Source organism: Pavona decussata, unplaced genomic scaffold, assembly GCF_977016875.1.
Source record: "Pavona decussata unplaced genomic scaffold, jaPavDecu1.1 SCAFFOLD_45, whole genome shotgun sequence".
Classification (NCBI taxonomy): Eukaryota; Metazoa; Cnidaria; class Anthozoa; order Scleractinia; family Agariciidae; genus Pavona; species Pavona decussata.
In genome coordinates, this window is record NW_028145467.1 from 675001 (window position 1) to 699743 (window position 24743).

The 24743-nt window shown below is 40.9% G+C and overlaps 2 protein-coding genes across 2 annotated transcripts; both read left to right on the forward strand.

The window, feature by feature from the left end:
* The first annotated feature begins 2825 nt into the window (after window positions 1–2825).
* On the forward strand, window positions 2826–3895 carry LOC146482530 (DNA-directed RNA polymerase I subunit RPA43-like). The gene is made up of 2 exons (XM_085106890.1): window positions 2826–3396; window positions 3658–3895. Exons 1-2 carry the CDS (start codon window positions 2852–2854, stop codon window positions 3839–3841), a joined length of 729 nt encoding a protein of 242 aa, XP_084963016.1. The 5' UTR covers window positions 2826–2851; the 3' UTR covers window positions 3842–3895.
* A 1678-nt stretch (window positions 3896–5573) lies between these two features.
* LOC146482531 (twinkle mtDNA helicase-like) lies at window positions 5574–24646 on the forward strand. Its single transcript, XM_085106974.1, has 17 exons — window positions 5574–6072; window positions 8352–8525; window positions 8884–8937; window positions 11738–11880; window positions 11984–12038; window positions 12548–12649; window positions 13681–13802; window positions 14378–14426; window positions 15375–15446; window positions 15644–15700; window positions 16307–16441; window positions 16956–17029; window positions 17891–18005; window positions 18768–18847; window positions 19564–19669; window positions 21896–22015; window positions 23507–24646. The coding sequence occupies exons 1-17, from the start codon at window positions 5629–5631 to the stop codon at window positions 24041–24043; spliced, it is 2439 nt and encodes an 812-aa protein (XP_084963100.1). The 5' UTR covers window positions 5574–5628; the 3' UTR covers window positions 24044–24646.
* Window positions 24647–24743: the final 97 nt, after the last annotated feature.

Below are 24743 nucleotides of genomic sequence, written 5' to 3' on the forward strand. Positions count from 1 at the left end.
CGTGTTTATTCGAGTTTCCAGTGCCTGTTTTTGCCGGATTTTTTGTTTGTCAAAAAAAATTTAAATTCCCACAGACTCTCCGGCGTGTTGAGTATCAGAATCTGGTGGCCCTTTCTTCTACGGTTAAATTTTTTTATCCAGACCACGAATTCGAATTATAGCAGAAGATAACGCAAACGCTGAAGATGCTGTTTCGTATTGTTGTAACACTCAAGTTTTAAAACATTAGTCTTAAGAACAATCTGAACCAAAAATTTCGTCGTGACAATTTTTTGTCTGAAAGTTTTTATCCGCACTGAACACTATTTGTAGTCTACAATCTGTCAGATATGTCAACAACTGTAAATAGCGGTGATGTATATTATATTTCGTTCTAATTTACTCTGTTCCGCGCCAAAGCAATAATGGAACACGTTCAAATCCTGATCGTTGTTGCTTGTATCTTGATTTTGAATCAAGCTCAAATTGAGGCAGAAATACTGCTTATGTTGTGCTTAATATTGAAACGTCTAATTCTTCGAAATCAAGTGACCTTGCTTGCACTGTAGAGAATATAGACGTCGAGGACTCGATCGATTTTGTCGTAGAAGACCGATTTTCTAATATGACCGCCACTTTGGTTTCGATTCCACTGATTAGCATCCTCGCACTTATCCAGCAGGTATTTTATCTTACGCTGACACTTGTCGACTGGTTTTTTCGTACCAAAGTTCGGCTCCAACTCTTCAGCGTTCGCGTTATCTTCTACTATAATTCGAATTCGCGGTCCGGAAAAAAATAATTTAACCGTAATAATAGAAAGGGCCAGATTCTGATGCTCAGCACGCCGGAGAATCCATGGGAATGTAAAAGTTTTTGACAAACAAGAATATGACCCAAATGCGGCAAAAACAGGCACCTGAAACTCGAGTAAACACGAGCCTGTGAACTCTTGAGTTGACGAAGTTCAGAAATAATTTGAAAATAATTTTAAATAATTTTTCGACCCTCGACCATTTACCCTCGACCCTCGACTGGTTACCCTCGACCCTCAACCATTTACCCTCGACCCTCGACTGGTTACCTTCGACCCTCGACTTGTTACCCTCGACCCTCGACCCTCAACCAAAAGGCAAACTCAATTTTTAGGGGAGTGTGAACGGAAGTTGCGTAAGCACGTTTAGGCTAGGATCACGAGTTTTGTTACCGGAGACTTTTGAGATGAGACAATAGGTTTGTGTGGGTGAGAGATAGAACAAATATTTAGCGACGCGTTGGAAAACCACGAGGAGAATGAAAACAAGGATTTGTCGAGTGCAATTTGTGAGTTCGTGAGTTTAGAGTGTACCCCACAAGTTCGGTACACTTTTTCAGAAAGGGCGGCCGATGTATTATTCTATTCGATATGTTAATTATCCCTACTAACCTCGTTTTAGAGTAAAATTCTATTGAATTTTGCACATGCTAGCTAGGCTAGTAAGGCTAATGAACATAAAAAAATAATGAAAATAAAAGAATAATTTTTCGGCTACCATTTATGAAAAAGGTCTATGTTCCTGATGTTTTTCTGTCGTTTAAACGTTCAGCTCTGGAACAATCCGCAGAAAACAAACTGTATAGACTGTTCACAGTCCCCCTATTTTTCCGTGGGATTCTCGAGACCGGTATGCTTCGATGGAACCGCCGCCATCTTGGTTTGTAAAAGCGAGCGCGATCTGGGGAGAGTGTCTAAACTACCGAGGGGAGCGGGAGTGGGTGTTAGTAAAGTTGGGGATGGGAAGCGAAAAAACTCCACTCCCCTCCCCTCGGTAGTTTAGACAGTCTCCCCAGATCGCGCTCGCTTTTACAAACCAAGATGGCGGCAGTTCCATCGAAGCATACCGGTCTCGAGAATCCCACGGAAAAATAGGGGGACTGTGAACAGTCTACAAACTGTATCGCTCCACGCCTCATACCTTCAGATTATCTCCCGATATCAGAGCAACCCTTTATTCGGGTCATTGTCCAACTGCGGTAAAAGTGTAATATAAATTGTCTCTATTTTAGAACAATTTTTAAATTTTCCAAACCCGTTTTCAGACTGGCAGGTCTTTTTTTGTACAATTTTTCAAAAAGTTTCAAAGAATTTCTTAGAAAGTGGCAGAAAGTATAGCCTGTGTATAGCCGCCTCCTCCCCTGAGGGGAGGGGGCGGCTGTACACAGGCTACAGAAAGTACAGACAGTTGTTTGAAAAATCCAGAAAGTAACTTCCTGAAAGGAGAAGTTACTCGATGGATCCTACCCTTTGCTATTGGGTAATAATGTTGTCTTATGTCATAAAAATTAGGTTTTCGGGCTTTGTTTTGTTTCTTGTTTTTTTACAACTTTGTTATAAAAAGCCAGCAAAAGTGTATCCTGCGAGCAAAGGTTTCTCCAGCGGACGCTACGCTGCGAACGTAGCGTAGCGTCTTCCTGCGAAACCACTGCTCGCAGGGTAGCAAAAGTGGCTAGGAGCGAGTACGAATCATGTTGTCTTGACAGCGATAAAGACTACCAATTTTACACTTGAACGAGACTGATTTTTTGAAGAAGCATTCGCGAAGAACGGCCAAAAAAAAAAGCATTTGAGAGCTTTTAGACCTTCGCACCTTCGGAGCTCGCAACACTTTGTCTTTCTTTCCTGAAAGTCTTGCTACGGCCCTGTTTTGTGACATTCTCGTTGTTGTCACGATATATGTCTTGTTCAATTGCATCACAGTTCCACATCGATATTTCGAAAACAATCACCAAATAAGCTATTGTGACGGACTACAAACCTGGGGGCCTTGCCCGCATGGGTACTGGGTCGAGATCTGAAGCTCCAGGTCTCTGTAGTCAGCGGTTTAATTTCAACATGGCGGCTCCAGAGCATGTGGGTTATGCGATTTCGTTGCAAGACGCAAGGAGAAAATGTACGGAACAGCACTCTTGTTTCATTCGCGTTGAGTCAACTGAACACATCTGTTTTCATCCACGATTCTTAGGCCGTTTAAAGGAAGGAGTGAAAGAAGAATTGAACAGCAGACTGATGAAGTATTCGGACGTTCTCGAAGGTGTCCCAGTTAGCTATGAGGGTTTTAAGGTTTTACAGAGAAGCGGCTCTATTCTGGATGAACTTCCCAATATTCACTTCGATGTCAAAGTAAATCTCATCGTATTCAAGCCGAAGATCGGAACTAAACTTGTTGGTGTGGTAAACAAAATCGGCGTTGATCATGTGGGATGTTTGGTTCACAATTGTTTTAATGCTTCCATCTCCAAAACGAACTTCAGAAATGGATTAATTTATGACAGTTTGGACATTGGATCTAAATTTACATTTAATGTTATTGGAACAGAGGCCTTGAATGGTGTTTTAGCGATAACAGGGGAAGTAGAAGAAGATCCAAAGCAGAGAAGGTGATTATTTAATAGCTTGTTTGAGAAGATGGTGGTTCGTTTAAAACCACTCTGAAATTAGTCATTTTTGGGTTGGTTATAATTGAAGAGCAGCCCTCCCACAAATCTGTCATGATCCCAAAAGAAAGAAAATTGACTTTCAGATATCAGTTCCCCCTCCCCTCCCCTGAGTTCCTCTAGGTAGTGTAGTGAGTACAGTATCCTAGCAACAAGATTTACTGAAAACCTGCAACATCACAGTTCTTTTTTCTCTGGTTACAGGAAAAGGAAGCACAAAGACACTGACAAAGCTGGAAATCAGTCAAATGTTCAAAGCGACTCACCTGAAAGGGTGGATGAGATACACTCAGAAAGAATGAATCATGTAAATGAAATGAATGGAGATATCAATAGAAAATCAACAAAAAAGAAGAAGAAGGAAAAAAGGCACGAAAGAACAAATTAAAAAGAGAAACAAAAAAATAGGGCTGTCAATTGCAGTGCTGTTCATCAACTGTCACCACTTGCGTGACACGTTTTTTGTTAGTTCTTGGCATCCTTTTGACACCTTTCTGATGGGTTCCTTTATAACTTTCCTTTCAAAATGGATGAACTGCACAAGGTGCAGTTGCCAACTTTCATATTTACGTTCACAACTCGACCTTTAATTTGGGGGGTTGTATTTGCTGATTTGAAATGGATGCCAACAGAAAGTTGTGATAAAAGATGCAAAGAAGTTGTCCAGACTTTGCCAAGTGATAACGGTATATAGCACACAACACCACACAAGACTGTAAAACCAGAATTGGCCTCAGTTGTGTACTTGTGCTAATGGCTTTTTAAATTAAAGAACAGTAAAAATATTCTAAGTACAGAAGTAACTCTTCCATTTTCCTTTACACTTCCTCTCTTTGTAGATGATACCCTTCTTTATATGGGAGTATCTTGCTTTTCAACATTCACTTTCATAGTCTGTGGAAAATTCCTTTCTAATATCCCAATCTATTGTCACATAAATCGGTCTCTTAAGATTCATAATAAGCAACTGCATGTCCTCTCTATTAAATGCCATCCTCCCCCTCCTCATTTAGTGGCAAAATATTGAGACATTTTAGGTGCCAAGCTAAGATGGTGATGGAAGAAATTGCAAGAGTGCATGTTCTGCCCCACCCAAAGCCATATACAACACATTCTGCTTGGTAATTTTTGTTTTGGCATATTCACCACCAAGGCCCTGTATCGTCTTTGGTACCCAAGTCAAGCCTCCCCAAGTTACCCTGGGTAAGGTAACTTTTTACTCATTTTAAAAAACCGTTCAACCAACTGTTTACATGAAGATTTGAACTCGTCTCAGGTGGTTGAGACAACACGGCTCTGGGGGGGGGGGAGTTTACTTTTTATACTAATTGCTTTTTGTTAAAAGAAGGTTTGTCTGAACCATCCAATCCAGGTCTCAGTCCTCTTTATGGCATCTCCCTTCTCTTTGTGCTTTTTCTGTTGCAGAATAACATGCAAATTATGTTGCAAAATGTTTGCCAATTCTTCCTGCTTCCTGTCAACTTTGGATCTTACTTAAAACCCCCTCTTTTCCTACCTCCTGTGGTTGACCTTAAACTGATTGCACAGAGACCTGGAAACGAAGGTGTATATAACATTGCAACCTGGGAGCAGTCAGTTCAGTCCTCTGCTAATTTATGCAGTGCGTGGTAAAATTGTGCAGTCCCCCCATGGAAGGTTTTTTTTTGTTGTTTTACACCCCATGTCCCTCCAGGAAATTCCAGTTTAGCTTTATACTTTGACCTCTAAAATTTTGACTTTAAAGACCCCCCTCTCCCTATGAATTCCGAGGACCTTTCAAGGGGTGGGTATGGATTTTTTTCTGGAACTGCACAAAAGCAAGATGTTGCAGATGCATATTGGCTGTGGGAACAAAGTTCTTTTTTTACGTTTGTGAACAGATATCTTCCCTTATTTGTATAGGTCTGCATAATTTTTACATTTTTCTTCTTGCAGAGAATTTATTGGAAAAGAATGGCTGTTCGCAGTCCACTAAAATTTAAAGAATAAAAGTTTACAGTGGCCTAATTTCAGTATCATGTACGTCACCCACCCCTCCCCTGCATGTAGGCCTTTGGATGCCCAGTTCCCGCTCCGAAGTTTTGCGTTCTAATGGCGGGTGATGGCGGGTAGTTATTAAACTGACCTTGTTACATGTAGCTAAGCGTAGAAGTATTGCATGATTGTTCAACAAGTATGGCTTACAGATGGAACCGTATATTGGTACTTCCATGGCGATCTGATCTGGCTAAAAATGCGAGAACTGCTTGGAGTGAATACCGAAGGTATTGCACGTGCTTCACCAGGAGACAGACCCAACCAAAACATTGTGAACCGAACCGCAAAATCTGCCATATTAAGGAAAGAAGGTTCATCTTAACCTCTACAAGAAACCAGCAGACTTTGTCAAGTGATTTTGGAGGACATTTGCCGAATGTTAAGCAAATGGAGCATTTCCTGTCGAGCCGTAAGATTTTGTTTGAGCACGGTCACACTTCGTTGATCGCAAGTTGTCCATTTTGTGCTGAAAAAGAAGAGGGGATGGAAAAGCCGAAAGCACTCACATTATACATCAATAAAACGACTGGGAGTCATTTTTGCAAGGGCTGTGGTGCGTCTGGAACTTGGCAAAAATTTAAGGTAATTCAGCATAAAATGGATGGGGGTAGATGCATGATTCTGGTCCGCCATTTCAACCGCCTACTGTACATGCTGTACATGAAAACATGAAAATGTGGCTAGATTGCAGAATACCCTGCCAACCAAATATCTTACTTGAAAAGCTGCTCCAGCAGTCCCGCATTCGTGTTCTTTAATGCTGCTTCCGCAGTCGTCGCGCTACAACACGAATATACCTCGTTCTTTAATCCATGAATCGAAACAAGCGCACTACACATGAATATAACTCGTTCTTTAATTCATGAACCGAAACAAGCAAATCCATGAGCCGAAACAAGCTTAGATTTAAGTACCCATCATATCTGGGACTGCGGGAGCACTCGTTTTACTCACTTCATTTAAATATTCATAGACTCTGGGACTGCGGGAGCACTCATTTTACTCACTTCATTTAAATGTTCATCGACTCTGGGACTGCGGAACTGCGGGAGCAATCGTTTTACACACTTCATTTAAATATCCATGGACTTTGGGACCGCAGGACTGCGGTAGCACTTGTTTTACTCACTTCATTTAAATATTCATCGACTCTGGGACTGCGGGAGCACTTCTTTTTCAAGTAAGATATTTAGGGAGCCGGGTATTCTGCAATCGCTCCAAAATGTCAGCAGACTCCAGTACAATCCTATATGGAAATAACTCATATATTTTTTCAATTAAACATCAGTCCCCGAATGAAAGGTGGGTTCAAGTGAATGTCGGTTCTGAGACTGAAGTGGCATTTATTTGAAGGCTCTGTTGTAATTTTATGCCTGGTGCTTTAGGGCAGTTTCACACTGGTGACAAAATTTCGCTTCTGATTCCATTGCTTGCAATAAAGTGTGAACTGGTTTATCGGAATCGGAAGCGCAAATAAAAGAATCAACCAATCACACAATCACATAGCTCATAGTTCCCAATCCCTTTGTTCAAGATTTGAAATGGAAAACATGGGGCACTTCCACCATTTTAACAAAAGTGAGGCTTCTGTTCCTGCTTCTGTCATATTGATTCACACTAGGTCAGAAGATTCTTCTGATTCCGACTCCTATTCTGCTTCTGCTTCCACTGCTTCTGTTGCTAGTGAGAAACAGCCCTTATTCCAGCAATGTCCAAGTGGGGCATTTTCCATGTCATCCGTCCTGAGGATAGGGCATTAGTACATGTATATCTTTATAGTCTATCTACAAACATTTAATCTGCGATTCCCAAAATTAAAACATTACACTCATAACTTAGGTATTTCTAGTCATATCCTGCACGTAGTTCTTGTGGGTGTTTCATTGTTCACACCCCTATTGATGGGAATACAATTTTCACTGTAAAAGTTCTGTATAAAAGGAGTTCCCTATATGATCTTCTTCAAACTTCTGATGAAGTCTGTAGTTATGAGACGAAACTGGTCATAGAATAAAACTTGAGTCAACAAGATTTCTCTGCTGATATAGTGCTGCTTACTAGTTTTTTTTTTTTTTTTTTTCTTTTTTTAAGAAAAATGGGTCTACTTGGTTGAAAATTCCCAGACTCCCTGACATAACATGCAGGTGGAAACTTTTTCAGTCTGAATAAGGCCAACCAAAAGACAAAAGAAAGAGCGGCCGAGGCAAAAGAACAAAAAGTAAAAAAAAAATAACCAATAAAAAGTTAGATAATTATAATATAATAAAGCAAACATGTCCACATTTTTCTTGCTCAAAAATTTTGCTTTGTGCATGCATGTATGCAAAACAAAATGTGGAAAACATTGTGTACTTTTGAAGGAAATGTCTTTTTCCATGTGAAAAACAGTGTTCTTGACAATATGGCATCATTTGCCCAAATTATGAACATGATATGGCCTATTAAGAAAGACTTTTTGCCCTAAAAACAATACAAAACTTTATTTAGACACAGTAAAAATATCAGTAAATAAAAATAGATAATTTACTTACTTGATTAACTGGTTTAAATATTTTGTTGTTAATTTTTTTCCAAAAAAAAAAAAACTCGGGAGTCAATGGGTTAAATCTGACTTTTTTGACATACATGTACAGTATGACTGTAGTCTCTCTAAAGTTTATCATACCCTTTCTTTGGAACTCTTTATAAACATTCAATAGGTCTTCAAAACTCTGAAACATTTTTTAATGAGGCTACAGTGTACATATTACTAACAATGCTGTATAGATATTTTCTGATTGAATAAAGAGATAACTAAAGCCAGAAACGGTCTCAAACAAAAGACAATAATTCAATTTCCTTGTCAATGCTCACGTTTGTAGGTATCATGTCAAGGGAATCATGGTCAAGAATTCAAAAGGCCTTCTCTACAAGAAAAGCATTCTGAAAGTAATGCTGATCACAAACATGTGAGTAAGATATGGGAAGAGTCTACTCCAATGGTGAAGTGTTCTGAGGATGTGTGGGAAAAGTTTATTACACAGTTCAAAGTTAAGGTGAGTTCATCACTCTCAGGGCCAGTGTCTGTGAGCACATGCTCATTGCAGTATGTATAAGTTGTATATAATATTTGTTTAATTTTGGTATTTGTAACATTTACAGATACATTGTACATTACATTGTACATTATGTTGATGTCAATATACATACACATTCATATTTTTTAATTCAGTCTTTACTTTAGGTTTTAATATTGCAAGATGATGAGACTTACGATAATGGAAAAGTTGTGCAAGCCTCTCAGAAGAGTTCATATTTTTAGGTCATGTAGCAGTGAAAATAACCCTTTTAAAGTTCAAGAAAATACAGGACAGTGAACTTGAAGTTGATGTTATTATTGCATTTTTGTTTTAGGAATTAAGGAAAGATATACTGGAAAAGTTTGAAGTCAAGTTTACTAAACGAGAGGTACCAATTAAAGGACGTGCTTTGTTTGTTGGTAAATTTATGGTTCTGTCCAGGCAGCCTGGGTGCTATGAATATTTTGCTTAAGCCATAATTTGTATCTGATGTACTAATGTGATAATCAAATGTGGAGGAAAAATGCCAAGATTTAATGCTCCAAGATTAGATTAGATTAGATTAGATCCAACAACCAGAGAGATGACTAAGGTAGGGGTCAGGTGGCCATGTACATGTGTAGATTGTATGTCTGACCATAGTTGAATATTAGAGACAACAGTTTGGAGGCTTGGAAATGGAAAGAGAATGAGAGGGAGACAATCAAAGAGGTTGGAAGATGATTTACGCATAGACAGCTACAGGGAAGCAGTATGACACAGACTTGGCATGGATTGTTGAATGTGGTGGAGGGCTACATCCTACAATACTGGGGTGAAGAAAGGCTGACTGGCTGACTGACTGACTGACTGATTGGCTGACTGATGACTGACTGGCTGACTGACTGACTGACTGACTGACTGATGACTGACTGAATGACTGGTCGACTGACTGACTGACTGACTGATTGGCTGACTGATGACTGACTGATTGACTGACTGACTGACTGACTGACTGACTGGTTGACTAACTGACTGACTGACTGATGACTGACTGACTGACTGGTTGACTGACTGACTGACTGATTGGCTGACTGATGACTGACTGACTGACTGACTGATGACTGACTGACTGACTGACTGACTGACTGACTAATTGACTGACTGACTGATTGACTGACTGACTGACTGACTGACTGGTTGACTAACTGACTGACTGGCTGACTGACTGACTGGTTGACTGACTGACTGACTGACTGGTTGACTAACTGACTGACTAAATGACTGGTTGAGTAACTGACTGACTGACTGACTGACTGGTTGACTGACTGACTGACTGGCTGACTGACTGATGACTGGCTGACTGACTGACTGACTGATTGACTGACTGACTGACTGACTGGTTGACTGACTGACTGACTGATTGGTTGAGTGGATGGATGGATGGGTTTAGTGGGTGGATGGGTGTTGACTGACTGACTGACTGACTGGTTGACTGACTGACTGACTGACTGTCTGACTGACTGACTGACTGACTGACTGGTTGACTGACTGACTGACTGACTGGTTGACTGACTGACTGACTGACTGACTGACTAAATGACTGGTTGACTGACTGACTGACTGACTGACTAAATGACTGGTTGACTAACTGACTGACTGACTGACTGACTGACTGACTGGCTGACTGACTGATGACTCACTGACTTGTTGACTGACTGACTGACTGACTGATGACTGACTGGTTGACTAACTGACTGACTGACTGACTGAGTGACTGGTCGACTGACTGACTGACTGGTTGACTGACTGACTGACTGACTAGTTGACTAACTGACTGACTGACTGACTGACTGATGACTGACTGAGTGACTGGTCGACTGACTGACTGACTGACTGGTTGACTGACTGACTGATTGGCTGACTGATGACTGACTGGTTGACTGACTGACTGACTGACTGACTGACTGATTGGCTGACTGATGACTGACTGATTGACTGACTGACTGACTGACTGACTGACTGAATGGCTGACTGACTGACTGACTGAATGGCTGACTGAATGGCTGACTGATGACTGACTGGTTGACTGACTGACTGACTGACTGACTGACTGACTGACTGATTGATTGACTAACTGACTGACTGATGACTAACTGACTGACTGACTGACTGACTGACTGGTTGACTGACTGACTGACTGACTGGTTGCCTGACTGACTGACTGACTGACTGACTGACTAACTGGTTGACTGACTGACTGACTGGTTGACTGACTGACTGACTGACTGACTGACTGATGACTGACTGACTGGTTGACTGACTGACTGACTGACTGACTGACTGGTTGACTGACTGACTGGTTGACTGACTGACTGACTGACTGACTGACTAAATGACTAGTTGACTAACTGACGGACTGACTGGCTGACTGACTGATGACTCACTGACTGGTTGACTGACTGACTGACTGACTGACTGGCTGACTGATGACTGACTGGTTGACTGACTGACTGGCTGACTGATGACTGACTGGTTGACTGACGGACTGACTGACTTACTGGTTGACTAACTGATTGACTGTCTGACTGACTCACTGACTGATGACTGACTGAGTGACTGGTCGACTGACTGACTGACTGACTGACTGGTTGACTGACTGACTGACTGATTGACTGGTTGACTGACTGACTGACGGACTGATGACTGACTGACTGACTGACTAGTTGACTGACTGACTAAATGACTGGGTGACTAACTGACTGACTGACTGACCGACTGACTGGTTGGCTTACTGACTGACTGACTGACTGGCTGACTAACTGATGACTGACTGACTGACTGACTGACTGACTGACTGACTGACTGACTGACTGACTGACTGGTTGACTGACTGACTGACTGACTGACTGACTGGTTTACTAACTGACTGACTAAATGACTGGTTGACAAATTGACTGACTGACTGACTGACTGACTGACTGACTGACTGACTGACTGACTGACTGACTGGTTGACTGACTGACTGACTGATTGGTTTGGTGGATGGATGGATGGGTTGAGTGGGTGGATGGGTGTTGGGTTGATGCTATTGTCAACACAGTTTCCTACCAACAATGTACACTGTATGGTATACTTGTTCTCATCATCATCATTGACTTATAAGACTGAAATCATTTATTAATCAAATGAATGCTGTTTGCCATCAGTTTAAGGATGCCAATGGGAAGTCAAAGATGCATGATTGTGTGGTGTTCCCTTGGTACGATGTCAACAAATCAGCAGTGAAGGGGGTGAAACTTGTCAAGCTTGGGACAGAATCACCTGATTCAAGTTTCACTATGGAGCCACGGTAAAAAGCACTCTTTTAGGGACTATATAAGAAAAATGATTAATAGTTTCCAGGTGAAAAAAATGGCTTCAACTACTATTGTTATTTTTTTTTTCTTTTTTAGCCAGGGTTTTCTGGGGCTGTTTGGTTGGAATACAGTAGATCCTGAAGCCAGACAGGTTGGTTATTTATGTTTCAACTTATTTTAATACAGGACAGGTATGTTTATGGTGGCCAACTTTTGACCAGAGGCGGATCACAGTGTCCTCTGCATTCCCACTTCTTTCGTTGATAATTCATCCATGTTTATAAATTCTTAAAAAGGCTTTAATAAAACCTCTGTGGGTGTGCCTGATGTATTCCATTTGAGGCATACATGATGGAAACATGGCGTCCAAAAAATAAATAAATAAACTGTAAAGAAATTGCTCCTGGTTTGAACATTCCCTTTTGACAAAAATGACGCTGACTTCAAGCTCTGCCATGTTTGGTTTCCATCCTTCCCAGGGCCACCTCACTCCCATCATTCCCTGGGAGACATTAACAAGATGGCATCCACCTGCTATTGCAAACTTATTACCTCTTTTTACAAATCTAAACAAGAACCCTAACATCTTACTTGCTAATCTACGAGCTTTGAGGAGATGTTATGACCAAATTAATTAACAAAATTTTTGGATATTTTCAGGTTGTGCTAACATCAACAGAGTTTGATGCCATAGCTGTGAATCAGTCCACATCATATCCTGCTGTGTCCCTCCCACTGGGAACCAATTCACTTCCGCCCGAGGTTTGTGCAGTTTATGCATATGTACAGAAAATTACTGGAACAGTCTTTGGTCCCGTTCAGACTAGGTGCCCAGGTCCTGCTCTGTGGCATGGGCACCAGTCTGAACTTTTGGTGCCCCAGCAAAAATCTACACACCATGCCAGAGCACTGCACTATCTCAAAGGGTAGTACTTGGACACCGGTCATTGGCATGGAAACTGGTCTGAACTGGATTTTGTCATTTCCCGCATTTTTCTCCATGTCTCATTGTCATACATTAAACCAAATGGCAGGTGCCAAACTGAGGAAAACCTTGGGCATCAAGGAGTCTGAAAAACATGCCTTCTAAGGTTCTGTTCACACTTGGTGCCCAAGCACTAAGGCCTGGTCACCGGGCACAAAATAATGCTATGTTCAGACACTGGGTACCCAATATGTAATATTATGTACTTCAGTGTCTGAATAGAAGGTCGAGACCTTGCACTGACACTATGCCCAAATTCTGGCATGGATCCTTGATAAAAGGGTGCATTCACTTTAGTGCCCAGCGAGAATCGTACTTGGGCACTATGTTCGGGATCCAAGTGTGAACATAGCCCAAGTGTTTGTTAACAGAATCCTGGCATGGACACTTAGTCCGAATGGGCCTTTGTTGACCTTCAGGCCCCTCTAGTGAATAAATGAAGCTAGTGATTAACTCTGATCTGTTCTTGTTCATTTTTTGGAAAGAATAATGTATGTAGCATTTTAAAATGTTTACAGTGCGACACTTGCCTGTTGGACTTTGCACGAAATTTCACGTATCCTGATTGGCTAACTTGTAAAATAAGTTTGTTGGGTGGCCACGGTAAGGTGCGTCGCACTGTAAAGGAGAAGATGAACCTTTCATATGATTAATTTCTCCAAGAACACCATGACTAAATATGATGAAAACTGAGACCTGTGGAAGTAGGTAATTACAGTAGGTGATTAGGTAAGTCTTTTGAAAAGACACCGTGATAAAAATAAATACTATTAATTGCAAACACTACTCAACCTTCTGTTGCCCTTAGGTTCTTCCTCAACTTGAGCAGTTTGAAAAAGTCATCCTTTGGTTTGGCAATGACGTTTTGTCACGACAAGCTGCCAATCAGTTTTCAAGGAAACTAAACTTGAATCGATGCTTCCTTGTCAGGTATGTCACTTGGTATAATCAGCTTATTTGTTGAAGCTATTGAATAATTAATAATCACTCACTGGAGTGAGTGACTGGTTAAAATGGTTGAAAGCCTAGTGAAACCAAGCATTTTTGCTGCAAAATTATTAGGTGTTGAGCTTGTTATTCACCTCTATAGTACATACTGTATGTTATTCACGGGCTGGGAGGTTTTTATTGAAAAAAAACTGTGCCAGGGTTTTGAGTATACGGACTTCAGCTGTACTCAAGACAAAGTGCACAGTTTTTCCCATCACAGAAACACATAGGGCTGTGAATAACATTATTTTCTGTTTTTTCCTCGAGAAAACATGGCCCAGGCCTCGCAACAAATCTGAATGTGTTCACGGGCAAGATCAGAATATTCCATCTACTGCCAGAGCCATTTTGCACTTTCTGCATGCAATGAATATTTCTCTACTCTCATTGACAATGAATATTTCCGAATAAGAATACAATGTAATTATGTGAAAATATTGCAAACACAGGAAATTAAAAGCTACAGCTGTACATGCAATGTCACAAGTAGAATTTGTGTTTTGTTTTGTTTTAAGGCCGACTGGTGACAACACTCCAGCAACTGCACTGGATGCTTTAAACTCAGTAAGCACAGTCTAATTATTAATAAATAGAGTCTCAATAGCTTAGTTTTATGGCCTTATGTTTACCATGTTGGTTTTATATGATAAATAATTATTAATAAACACTCTAACAGCTGTTTAACTAAACAAAATTGTGGTTACTTTACATGTTGTAGTGATTGACTCAATTAAAGGGCTGAGAGCATGACAGTCTTTTGTCAAATTTTAGGTCATTTTTTTGGTTTCGCTCCCAAGTGCCTGAATTAAGTTCTGCATGTGGCCTTCAATTCAATCAAAGAACATCATTCTATGTTTTTTCGCTACAAAACATCTGTTGTTCCACTTCTTTCTTTGTTCTTCTTTGGCTGAGTTACTATTTTGATCTAATTAATTTTCTTTGAAAATTAATCATTATTTGAACGGCTAAATGTTTGCAGTTTATGGCTACAATTTTGTTAGACATGCAGCATAGCAGAGGGAGCCTGTTTGAAAAGTTGCTGTTTTTGTCTTGTCAGCTCTACTGTTGTGTTGTTTTCGTGAGGAAAGAAACTTTGCTCCACATCGTCTCTCTTCAAGGTGCATGTACTGTCAGCTAGGGAGACTGAAATAGAAAATACTGGGGCTGGGGTGAGGGGAATGTAGCATTTCAATCAGCGGATAATTGATCTGGTTAGTTGTGAGCATCTAGCATAAAATCTCCAGGGCCCAGTTGTTTGAAAGCCGATTAACACTAACTCGTCTCATACCTAGCACATGTAGATACTGTGTAAACATGGATGAAAACTAATTCAAGTAGGCTTATGATTTTTAAAAGTACGGTTGACTCGACCGATAACTCGAACCTTCAAGGGAAATTGAAAAAGGTTCGAGCTATCGAGGATAAAATGACCTGATTGGAAAGGAAAATTGGTTCGAGTTAGTAAGGGTTTTAGTTATCAGGAGTCGACTGTACATTTGTTGATTTTCTCAGGGGTGTGATGTCACGTCATTAGTTTCTACTGCTCAGCCAATCAGCCATGAAAAAATCACGACCTTCCATCAGGTATGATGCAGTTTAAATAATTTCCTTTTTTTTTTTTTCAAACTTCCTTCATTTAATGGATGCAAATAGAAAAAGGTTGGTAAGAACAACTCTTACATGTAGTTCTTTAATTGCACATCAGTTCTTCAAGCAAGTACATGTATGATTCAGTTGCTCGAATTTTGTTTTCTCGTATGCTGTATTTTTTCCATTTACAGTTGAGAGGTGACGTGTATGATCAGTTTGTGAATGCAGATCAAGTCGCTGGAGTAAAGGTTTGTTAATGCCGTTCACATATTGTTTGTAAATATTACTCTTGTGTAAGTTGAAGATGCCCAAGCATACCTTATTATAGGAAATTAACGCTTGTTGTAATTAAAGGTATTTAAAATTAACGCAAATTGAAGGAAAAATTGCTTCCCAATAAAGGAAATTAACGCGAAAGAGGTGCCGAAATTTCAAAATGAGGGTAATTAACTTGACTGACACACACACACACAAAAAGAATTTGTTGTGTAAAAATTTGAAATGCAAACAATGTTCGTGGAACTGTCCCTAAACATAGGGGTTAAAGTTAAGCAAAGGAATTTAGCCACTTTGAGCGTTCTTCACATGCAGTGTCCATGATACCAGCAGATTCTACCCTGATAAAGCCATGCTTTTTCCTTTCTGGAGTGTATCGAGAATTTGGGGCGAAAGTTATGGAAATTAATGTCGTAGAGCTCAATTAATGACGCGGAAATTAACGTAAACAAAAATTAAAATTCGCATTAATTTCATGAAGTGTTAATTTCCTGTAATAAGGTATGTCCAGTAGCATCTGCTATTGTCACCTAAAATGACTCAAAATGTTGTTAAAAGGATCAATTTTTTTTTCACAGTGGACAAGATTTCCCCAATTAAACAGCATTCTGAAAGGTTTGAGGCGTGGAGAAGTGACTGTGTTTACTGGGCCGACTGGGGCAGGAAAAACCACTCTGCTTAGTGAGATGTCACTGGATTTGTGTACGCAGGGGGTGAGTAGGGCTTCAGATTATTTAAAGCATACCAGCCATGTTTTACGTGAACTTTGTTGATCATAATTACCGTGAGTGTCTCTGAAACAAAATATTAATTAATTTTTGAATATACATCTAAGCAGTGAGTGTACATTCATTCCAAGGAGCTTGTAAGAGGCTTAAGTTTTGGGAGGGCCTGGGCGCTTTTAGAATAGGCTCCTAAACCGATGACATCGCAAAAACTAAGTTTATAAAATTTGGGATTTGCTGAGATATTCTGAAAGGGCATGATGAAAAAAAATCTCATTTAATTTTACATTTAATTTTTCCTTGCCAAAACATCAGCATCTTATCGCAATTTGGGAGTGAATTGTTAGTACTGTTATGTTCCGATGACTCCACTGATACAAATCCTTCTAATTTTGCCTCAGTTCTAAACGTTCATTTTGTTAGGAGTTCACCGTCGGAATCTGTTTTGCGGTATTTAAAATGTGGATTGTTTCATTTTATGTATTTTTCGTGTTCTTAATAGGTAAACACACTGTGGGGGAGTTTTGAGATTCGTAATGTGCGGCTTGTGAAGATGATGCTCTGCCAGTATTCAGGGTAGGTAATTTTACCGTGCTCTGTGGATATATAAACAGGTGTATCCCTTCTTTTGTGAACGCTCAAGTGCCATGTGATCTCTTCAGTCATACTTTGGATTGAATAAGGACATCTGAATGAAAGGAAATCTGAAATTGGGATGGTGTTGATTAAAAAGAGAGGAGCTAGACTTTTTGATACAGAAAATAGAGATCAGCTTAAATACTAATTTCAGAATGTTTCTTGGGCAATACATCAGTACAGGGTGATTTTGTTTATGTTGGCGTTTCTTGGTCAAGCAAGCAAAGACACAAACAACGTTATTTTCAAAACTTAAACGGAAGATGCCTTCCATCCACATGGAGAATAATGACCTTGTTGAGGCAGGGCAAGGGCACAAAAACAGAAAAAGAGAAAGAACCGGACAGTAAGATTATATAACCTGATTTACATTTCATGATTTCTGCTTGAATTGACTGATACAAAACCAAACATCCTAACTCGAAATCCTGACCTGAAAGATAGCTATTCTCCGGTGCCCGATCCGTTGCGTTGGCCTTTTAGTTTCTGCGCTTGTGGAGCGACCGGTGTCTGCAGTTGTTCATTCCTCGAGAAATAAATCGTTTTCTCGTAACAATGGATAATCATGAATGTTTCGGTTCAGCGATTCTTGCATGTATCGAGTCTCGATGCTCGACTCGATCCTCGGTACTCGATTCTCGCGAGCATGGAGTCGAGACTGTCAACTTACATTTGGGCGGTACTTTACATATAATACACTTTACTGTGAGAGTAGAATGGGTTAGAATTCGAGATGACTGCAGATTGTATTGTTGTGATTGTTGTTGCAGTTGGTTGGTTAATTTCTTTCCTCCTACACAGGTTGAATTTGGAGAAAGATGTTGAACAGTTCCAGTACTGGGCAGACAAGTTTGAGATGCTTCCCATGTACTTCATGTGTTTCTATGGAGCTCAGAACATCAACACTGTTATAGACGTAAGTATATTGTTGGTTCTGTTGTGATACTGAAGTCCTCCTGTCAATGTGCACGTGTTCTAATTTAAGTGAAGAGAATTTTTAAATCTTTCACTCAAAAGATGAAAGCCAGGTTGTCGTTCGAAAATTGAGCATTCATGATCACATGCGAGTACTGAATGACAGCGGGAAATTTGATTGGACAGTGCAATCCTTCAAGACGTGCGTATTGTATCACTTCACTCATACTACCGATTTTATTCCCGGCTTTATCACCCTAAACAACTCATTATGGCTGATGGCTGATTCCACGTTTGCGAGGATTGTGGGTAGGTTTTGGGGGTGAAGTCCTTTCACTGGTAATCACGTGATCACAAATTTGTTAACCTCAACGCTGAACGTGAGTGAATGAATTATAACCCGGCCCTCAGTTTCCTCATGTCCTCGACCTTTGTCGAAGTTTATAATGCCTCGGACAGGACAAATTTTGCCAAGATTGTGATCATATGACTTGATTACTTTTTTGAAAACTCGGAGTGAAATCAATAGCGCATGACACGGGTCCGGGGACACAGGCTGCTTTCCAAGCCATTTCAGATCGATAGTAAGTGACCCCTTGTATGCAAGCCCTGGCTCACACGGTCCGGGGTCTGTGGCTGTTGCCGCCCACTGGATACTTGCACGTCGCTGGTTCAGGGCGCAAAGTAATAACCATTATCAAAGTTTCTTTATTAGGTTGTACTACTGACGACAAATGAAGCTGAATTGCTTTTATCTCCGCAGACCATGAGTCACGCTGCTTATGTTTACGACATTGAACACGTCATCGTCGATAACCTACAATTTATGACGTCATACCTAAGGTTTGTGTCAGCGTGAAGCTTCCTTCCGTAATAGCGAGAATTTATTTCAGTCAAATGTCTCTAATTTATTTTTGCCGGGGATTTAGTTGCTGTCCGTATTATCGGGGTGTCCGTAATAGCGAGGTGTCCGCAAGGCGAGAGTTGACTGTGTGTACCCATCATGTGCGTTACAACCTATCCTCAGCATGTTACTCTCTTTGGTTGTGTTGTTCTCTGATAACCTCAGATACCGAGGCAACAAACTCACCATCGTAAGAAAATCGACGTTGACGCAGACAACAACTCATACCCGCTTCCCAATCAGTTGATTGTATTCTTTTAAACAAACGTTAATTTTCGCACGTCGACCATCTTTACTTTACATTCTTTCGCATTCATTATTTGTCTACTTTTTAATTATTCATTTTACCGTACAGTCACATTTTCTATCTCTTGCATGAAGACAACAGGACGGTTGTGGAAAGCTTAAAGATTTTTAAACTTTTAACCAAAGAACGTTTTATCATTAAAACTTAACACGGTTTTGATCTCTTTTCTAACTCAAGTGCACTTAACTTACTGCCACACCCCATACCCTGATAAACTCGCGTGCATGAGATTGTCGGAGGATTGCGGAATCTTTGTTAGAAGCTTGGCGGTTTCTACTATTTTTTACCATGTTTAGTTGTGCTACTGTTATCATCCCAGGCATTTTTTTCGTCTTGTTTTTTATTCAGCCGTGGAGACGATAGATTTTTTGCCCAGAATCACGTCATCGCTGCGCTGAGGAATTTTGCAAGCACCAAAAATGTGCATGTCACTTTGGTCATCCACCCGAGAAAGGTACGTGAATTGAGTCTTTCAATAAAAGGTGTCTCCTTAATTGTATTAACACGATTACTCTTCGTGGCGGGTGCTAGAAAAGTGGAAAGATAGAGGGAATCAGCGCGAGGTTGTGAGGTTGAAAAAGTTGTGCCAGTTTCAGGGTCATTTTAAACTTCTTTAAAATGACGCTTTTGACTGCATGGTTGTGTGGATGGAAAGTAATTGTGAATGGCGTTCTCTCATTCTTTTCCTTCTATGACGTTTGCAGTGATGATTGTCGGTCAACTTGTTGAGCGCGGTGTCGGGATAGTCATGTGGTTTAAAGAATTGGAGGATTTTATCCGATTTGTGTTAGATTTTGAGCCGTGGCTGGTAGTTGTTGTTTGGTATTACAGTACCCACCAATAACTACGAGCCACGGCTCAAAATCTTAATGCCACTACACCTACTACTACTACCACCACCACCACCACTACTACTACTACTACTACTACTACTACTACTACTACTACTACTACTACTACTACTACTACTACCACCACTGCCACTGCCACTGCCACTATCACTGCCACTGCCACTACCACCACCACTGCCACTATCACTGCCACTATCACTACCACTGCCACTACCACTACCACTGCCACTATCACTACCACTGCCACTACCACTACCACTGCCACTATCACTACCACTGCCACTATCACTGCCACTATCACTACCACTGCCACTACCACTACCACTACCACAGCCACTACCACTACCACTACCACTGCCACTACCACTATCACTACCACTACCACTACCACTGCCACTACCACTACCACTACCACTGCTACTACCACTATCACTACCACTGCCACTGCCACTACCACTGCCACTGCCACTGCCACTACCACTGCCACTGCCACTGCCACTGCCACTACCACTGCCACTACCACTACCACTGCGACTACCACTGCCACTGCCACTGCCACTGCCACTGCCACTACCACTGCCACTACCACTGCCACTGCCACTACCACTGCCACTGCCACTACCACTGCCACTGCCACTACCACTGCCACTACCACTGCCACTGCCACTACCACTGCCACTGCCACTACCACTACCACTGCCACTGCCACTACCACTGCCACTGCCACCACCACTGCCACCACCACTGCCACTGCCACAGCTACTGCCACTACCACTACCACTGCCACTGCCACTACCACTGCCACTACCACTACCACTGCCACTACCACTGCCACTGCCACTACCACTGCCACTACCACTGCCACTGCGACTACCACTGCCACTGCCACTACCACTACCACTGCCACTACCACTGCCACTACTACTGCCACTGCCACTGCTACTACCACTGCCACTGCCACTGCCACTACCACTGCCACTGCCACTGCTCCAATTGTTTAAAACACGTAGCTATCTCAAGTATATTGGCTATTCGGGCCGATACCGCGCTCCAGAAATTGAACAACAATCAGCAACTGCAAACGTCATAGAAGGAAAAGAATGAGAGAATTCCATTCACACAACCATGCAGTCAAAATCATTATTGAAAGAACTTCAAGGTGGTTCAAAATGACCCTGAAACTGGCACAATCTTTTCACGATCTCCACTTATTTCATTCGAAAGCGATAAAAACATAGGCAACTTTCTAGTCAGAAGCGTACTCAAATCCGACAATCAACCTGGAAGTTTGAAATGCGCACGCGCACGCTGCAAAACTTGTCCTTTGATTCAGCACATCGACAAAATTTCGGGACCCAAGCTATCTATTATTCACTGATCGTTTTGCATGCACCTCCGCTGTTATTTATTTCATAAAATGGATATTTTTCTCAACACCATCCGACATTTTCGAAAAACATGCATTAAAATTAATAACAATTATATACACCATCTTGCACATTGATAAAACTTAAAATCCGTGAAGCCCTTTCTTTGCGTTTGAATCGAGATTGTATTGAAGGCTAATCGTCCTTTCTGACTTTGTTTCATCAAGCTTTTAACATTTTTAACACTTTCGGCAATGCTGAACGACCTTTGGTACACTTTCTCAGCATTTGTTTCGACAAATGTTGAAACCGTTTACACGGTCCCATAAGATGCACAGTAAGATGCAAAACCTAAAAAGCATCTTGCGGCACTTTTCAGCAGAGTTTGTAGCGTGTAAGAAAGGCGGCGCACTTTTTCATTTGAATATAGTTTCTATATTCAGTTTCTTTCTTTTCTTTCAGGAAAACGATGACGTTGAACTTCAAACGGCGTCGATTTTCGGCACCGCAAAAGCAAGTCAAGAAGCAGACAACGTGATAATTCTGCAGAACAAGAAAGGAACCGCGCAAAAATATCTCCAGGTTAATTATTATTAATGTTTGTACGTTGACAGCTATATATATGTGGAAGTTCGTAGAGTAGTTATCCGCAAGACCCCAGATTGATAATTGTACAGTGTACTGGAAATGATGAGATGCACACTGCAACAACCTGTTACCTGCAACCGACTATTTCTAAAATGTAAACCTTATAGATTTACAACGAACACCAAAAATTCTGAATTTCCATTTATATTGAATAATTTTAGAATTTATTGTGCGTTGTCAATTGACCTAATTTCCCAGCTCTGCATGTATTAGGATCCGCCGCATTTGTTGTTTTTCCGTGATCGCCTTACACGTTTAGGAACAACTGACCAGTTGGCAAGCAAAATACGAAAGAAGAGCCTGATGGCCGCGGTTAAGTGGATATAACAGTTGTACACGGGCATTTTCTGAAGATTGAAAGTTCATTTCCTGGAATTTTTAATTGTGATGTTTCAGTCATTGCCTTTCCCACCCTTTCGTATTTTCATTTTTTTCCCTCGGTTTGTCCGAGATGAGAGGAAATATAGAATGGGAAAGCATTTTAGCATGTGATCGTTGTAGGTTTCTTTTACATGTCACAGGTCACAACTACAGGTTACTGTGATCAAGCTAAACAAGGTTGCCTAGCGCTAAACTCCATATTAAAAAGGTTATTTAGGCCTAGGGCACGCTCTTGGTAGTACAACAGTGACCTGTACTTGTGACCAATATGGCTTATCACGGTTTTCGACGCCATTTTGACGAGTAGGCAAACAGGCTTGAAATAACAGTGTTTGTATGGAAATCCGATGTCAAATAATTTTCATAAAACATCGCTTCTGAAAAATTCTTGAATTGGAAACATTTGGCACTAGGTAAAGGGTTTAAAAAAAATTGGAGTGATGTAGCTGTGCCAGAAAGCGTTCAGTCGTGTTTTGAACTTTCCATACATTTGTCTGTATAGCGAACCAGCCGTGAACTGCTTCTAAAAATAGTTCGCGGGAAAAAATACAGACAACTGTATGGAAAGTTCAAAACACGACTGGACGCTTTCTGGCACAGCTACATCCCTCCAATTTTTTTTCTTAAAATCCTTATCCTAGTGCCAAAAGTTTCCAATTCATGAATTTTTCAGAAGCGTTGTTTTACTAAAATTATTTGACATCGGATTTCCATACAAACACTGTTATTTCAAGCCTGTTTGCCTACTCGTCAAAATGGCGTCGAAAACCGTGATAAGGCCTATTGTGCAATCGTTTTAGTATCCTTTATCTCTCTCCTTCACAGAGGCCTCCTTCGCGCTCGAGCGGAGACAATATAAGGGACTGGAAAGAGTGAAATAACGAGGAGCGCGCGAGGAACGCGCCCCTTTTTATTTTTTCTTCCCAGTTCCTTTCTTTTTTTTTTTTTTTGTGAAGGAGGCTCTGCGAAGGAGAGAGATCCTTTATATTCTTGTAATATGCTGTTTATCATCGCAGTCTCATGTTGCAGTTTCCTTTTCCCCAGGTGACCAAAAATCGTTTTGATGGCGTACTTGGTCGTGTTCCTTTGAATTTTGTCAGGGAATCTTTATCAATGTCAGGATTTGGCAGAGAAATCCAACCGAAAAAGACATCCAACGTCGAAAAGAAGCGTCCTGAGAAACTCAAAGCAACTAGGCTGTCAGGTGATGTTGATGTGGTCAGGTTCTCGGCGCCAAAAATGTTAGGTGCTAACAAAGCAGTTAACAAAAACACAGTAATGCCGAAACCCTCTCTTATTAAGAAGGAGAGGGTGAACGATGTAGAAAACCATGGCAATGCGTCTTCGACTACAGTAACACAACATGAAGTGAGCAATGAGCAGGAACGTGGATCGAATGATACGGTAAAAAAGGTAGGTGAACCAGCTGATGGGATGTCAAACGAGAAAAAAGAAAATGTGCAAAGAACAGTCAAGAAAATATTGAGTGGCACGAGGCTGTTCACAAAAGCTGTTAATCCACCTCGAAGCAGCTACAGTAGAAATGATAGACAGAAACAAAACGTAACGGAAAGGCAGTAAATTTGCAAGTTAAAAGCCTGGAAGGAAGGCAAAGATGACGGGGAGATTTGGTGTCAAGTTTTGTGCATTGCGAAATCTAGAAAACATCACAACATTCTTGTTTGTGATAGCCGAAATGGGAGGATTGGACAGCTTGCATTTGAAGGTTTTATTCAACGGTAAGACTGTTACAAAGGAACAGGATCCTATTGTAATAGCTACAACGCTAGATCGCCGTAATGTAGCGTCAGATTTCGAAACCAACAAGATATATCCTAGAAATGTAACTATACCTGTAACTATATAATCTGAGTGGAGAGCTAGGTCACGAGGTGTGTGAGCTTGCTTTCTTTTTATTTAAATCAAGAGTTGTGTGTGAGGGTAAAATTGGTGTTGAAATGCTGTTTTTGTCGAGTTTGGTATTTTACGTTTGAGGTCTCTGCTTTTCTCAACCAGACCCCCCCCCCCCCCCCCTCCCAAAAAAACAATTTAACATTTTTTAATGGGCAATAGGACGAAAGGAAGACAGGAATGGCGTTAGCCTCAACGGACGAAAGATGAAGGCAAATGTCCGACCTTTAATTAGCTTGTAGCTACCTGGATGTAGGGTTACTGATACAGACAAAATCGGACTTCCGCTGCGCGGTCGTCCGATTTTGTTTAAAAAACACTCGTATGATTACAGACCGAATTGGACTACTCATTCCTATTACCGTTATAT

Excerpts from the sequence above, each read along its gene's own strand:
- LOC146482530 (XM_085106890.1), top strand. The coding sequence starts at position 2,852 with ATGGCGGCTCCAGAGCATGTGGGTTATGCGATTTCGTTGCAAGACGCA. Across the intron at positions 3,397-3,657 it reads GAAGATCCAAAGCAGAGAAG|GAAAAGGAAGCACAAAGACA; the intron begins GTGATTATTTAA and ends CTCTGGTTACAG.
- LOC146482531 (XM_085106974.1), top strand. The coding sequence starts at position 5,629 with ATGGCTTACAGATGGAACCGTATATTGGTACTTCCATGGCGATCTGAT. Across the intron at positions 8,938-11,737 it reads TCAAGTTTACTAAACGAGAG|TTTAAGGATGCCAATGGGAA; the intron begins GTACCAATTAAA and ends GTTTGCCATCAG. Across the intron at positions 12,650-13,680 it reads CCAATTCACTTCCGCCCGAG|GTTCTTCCTCAACTTGAGCA; the intron begins GTTTGTGCAGTT and ends TGTTGCCCTTAG.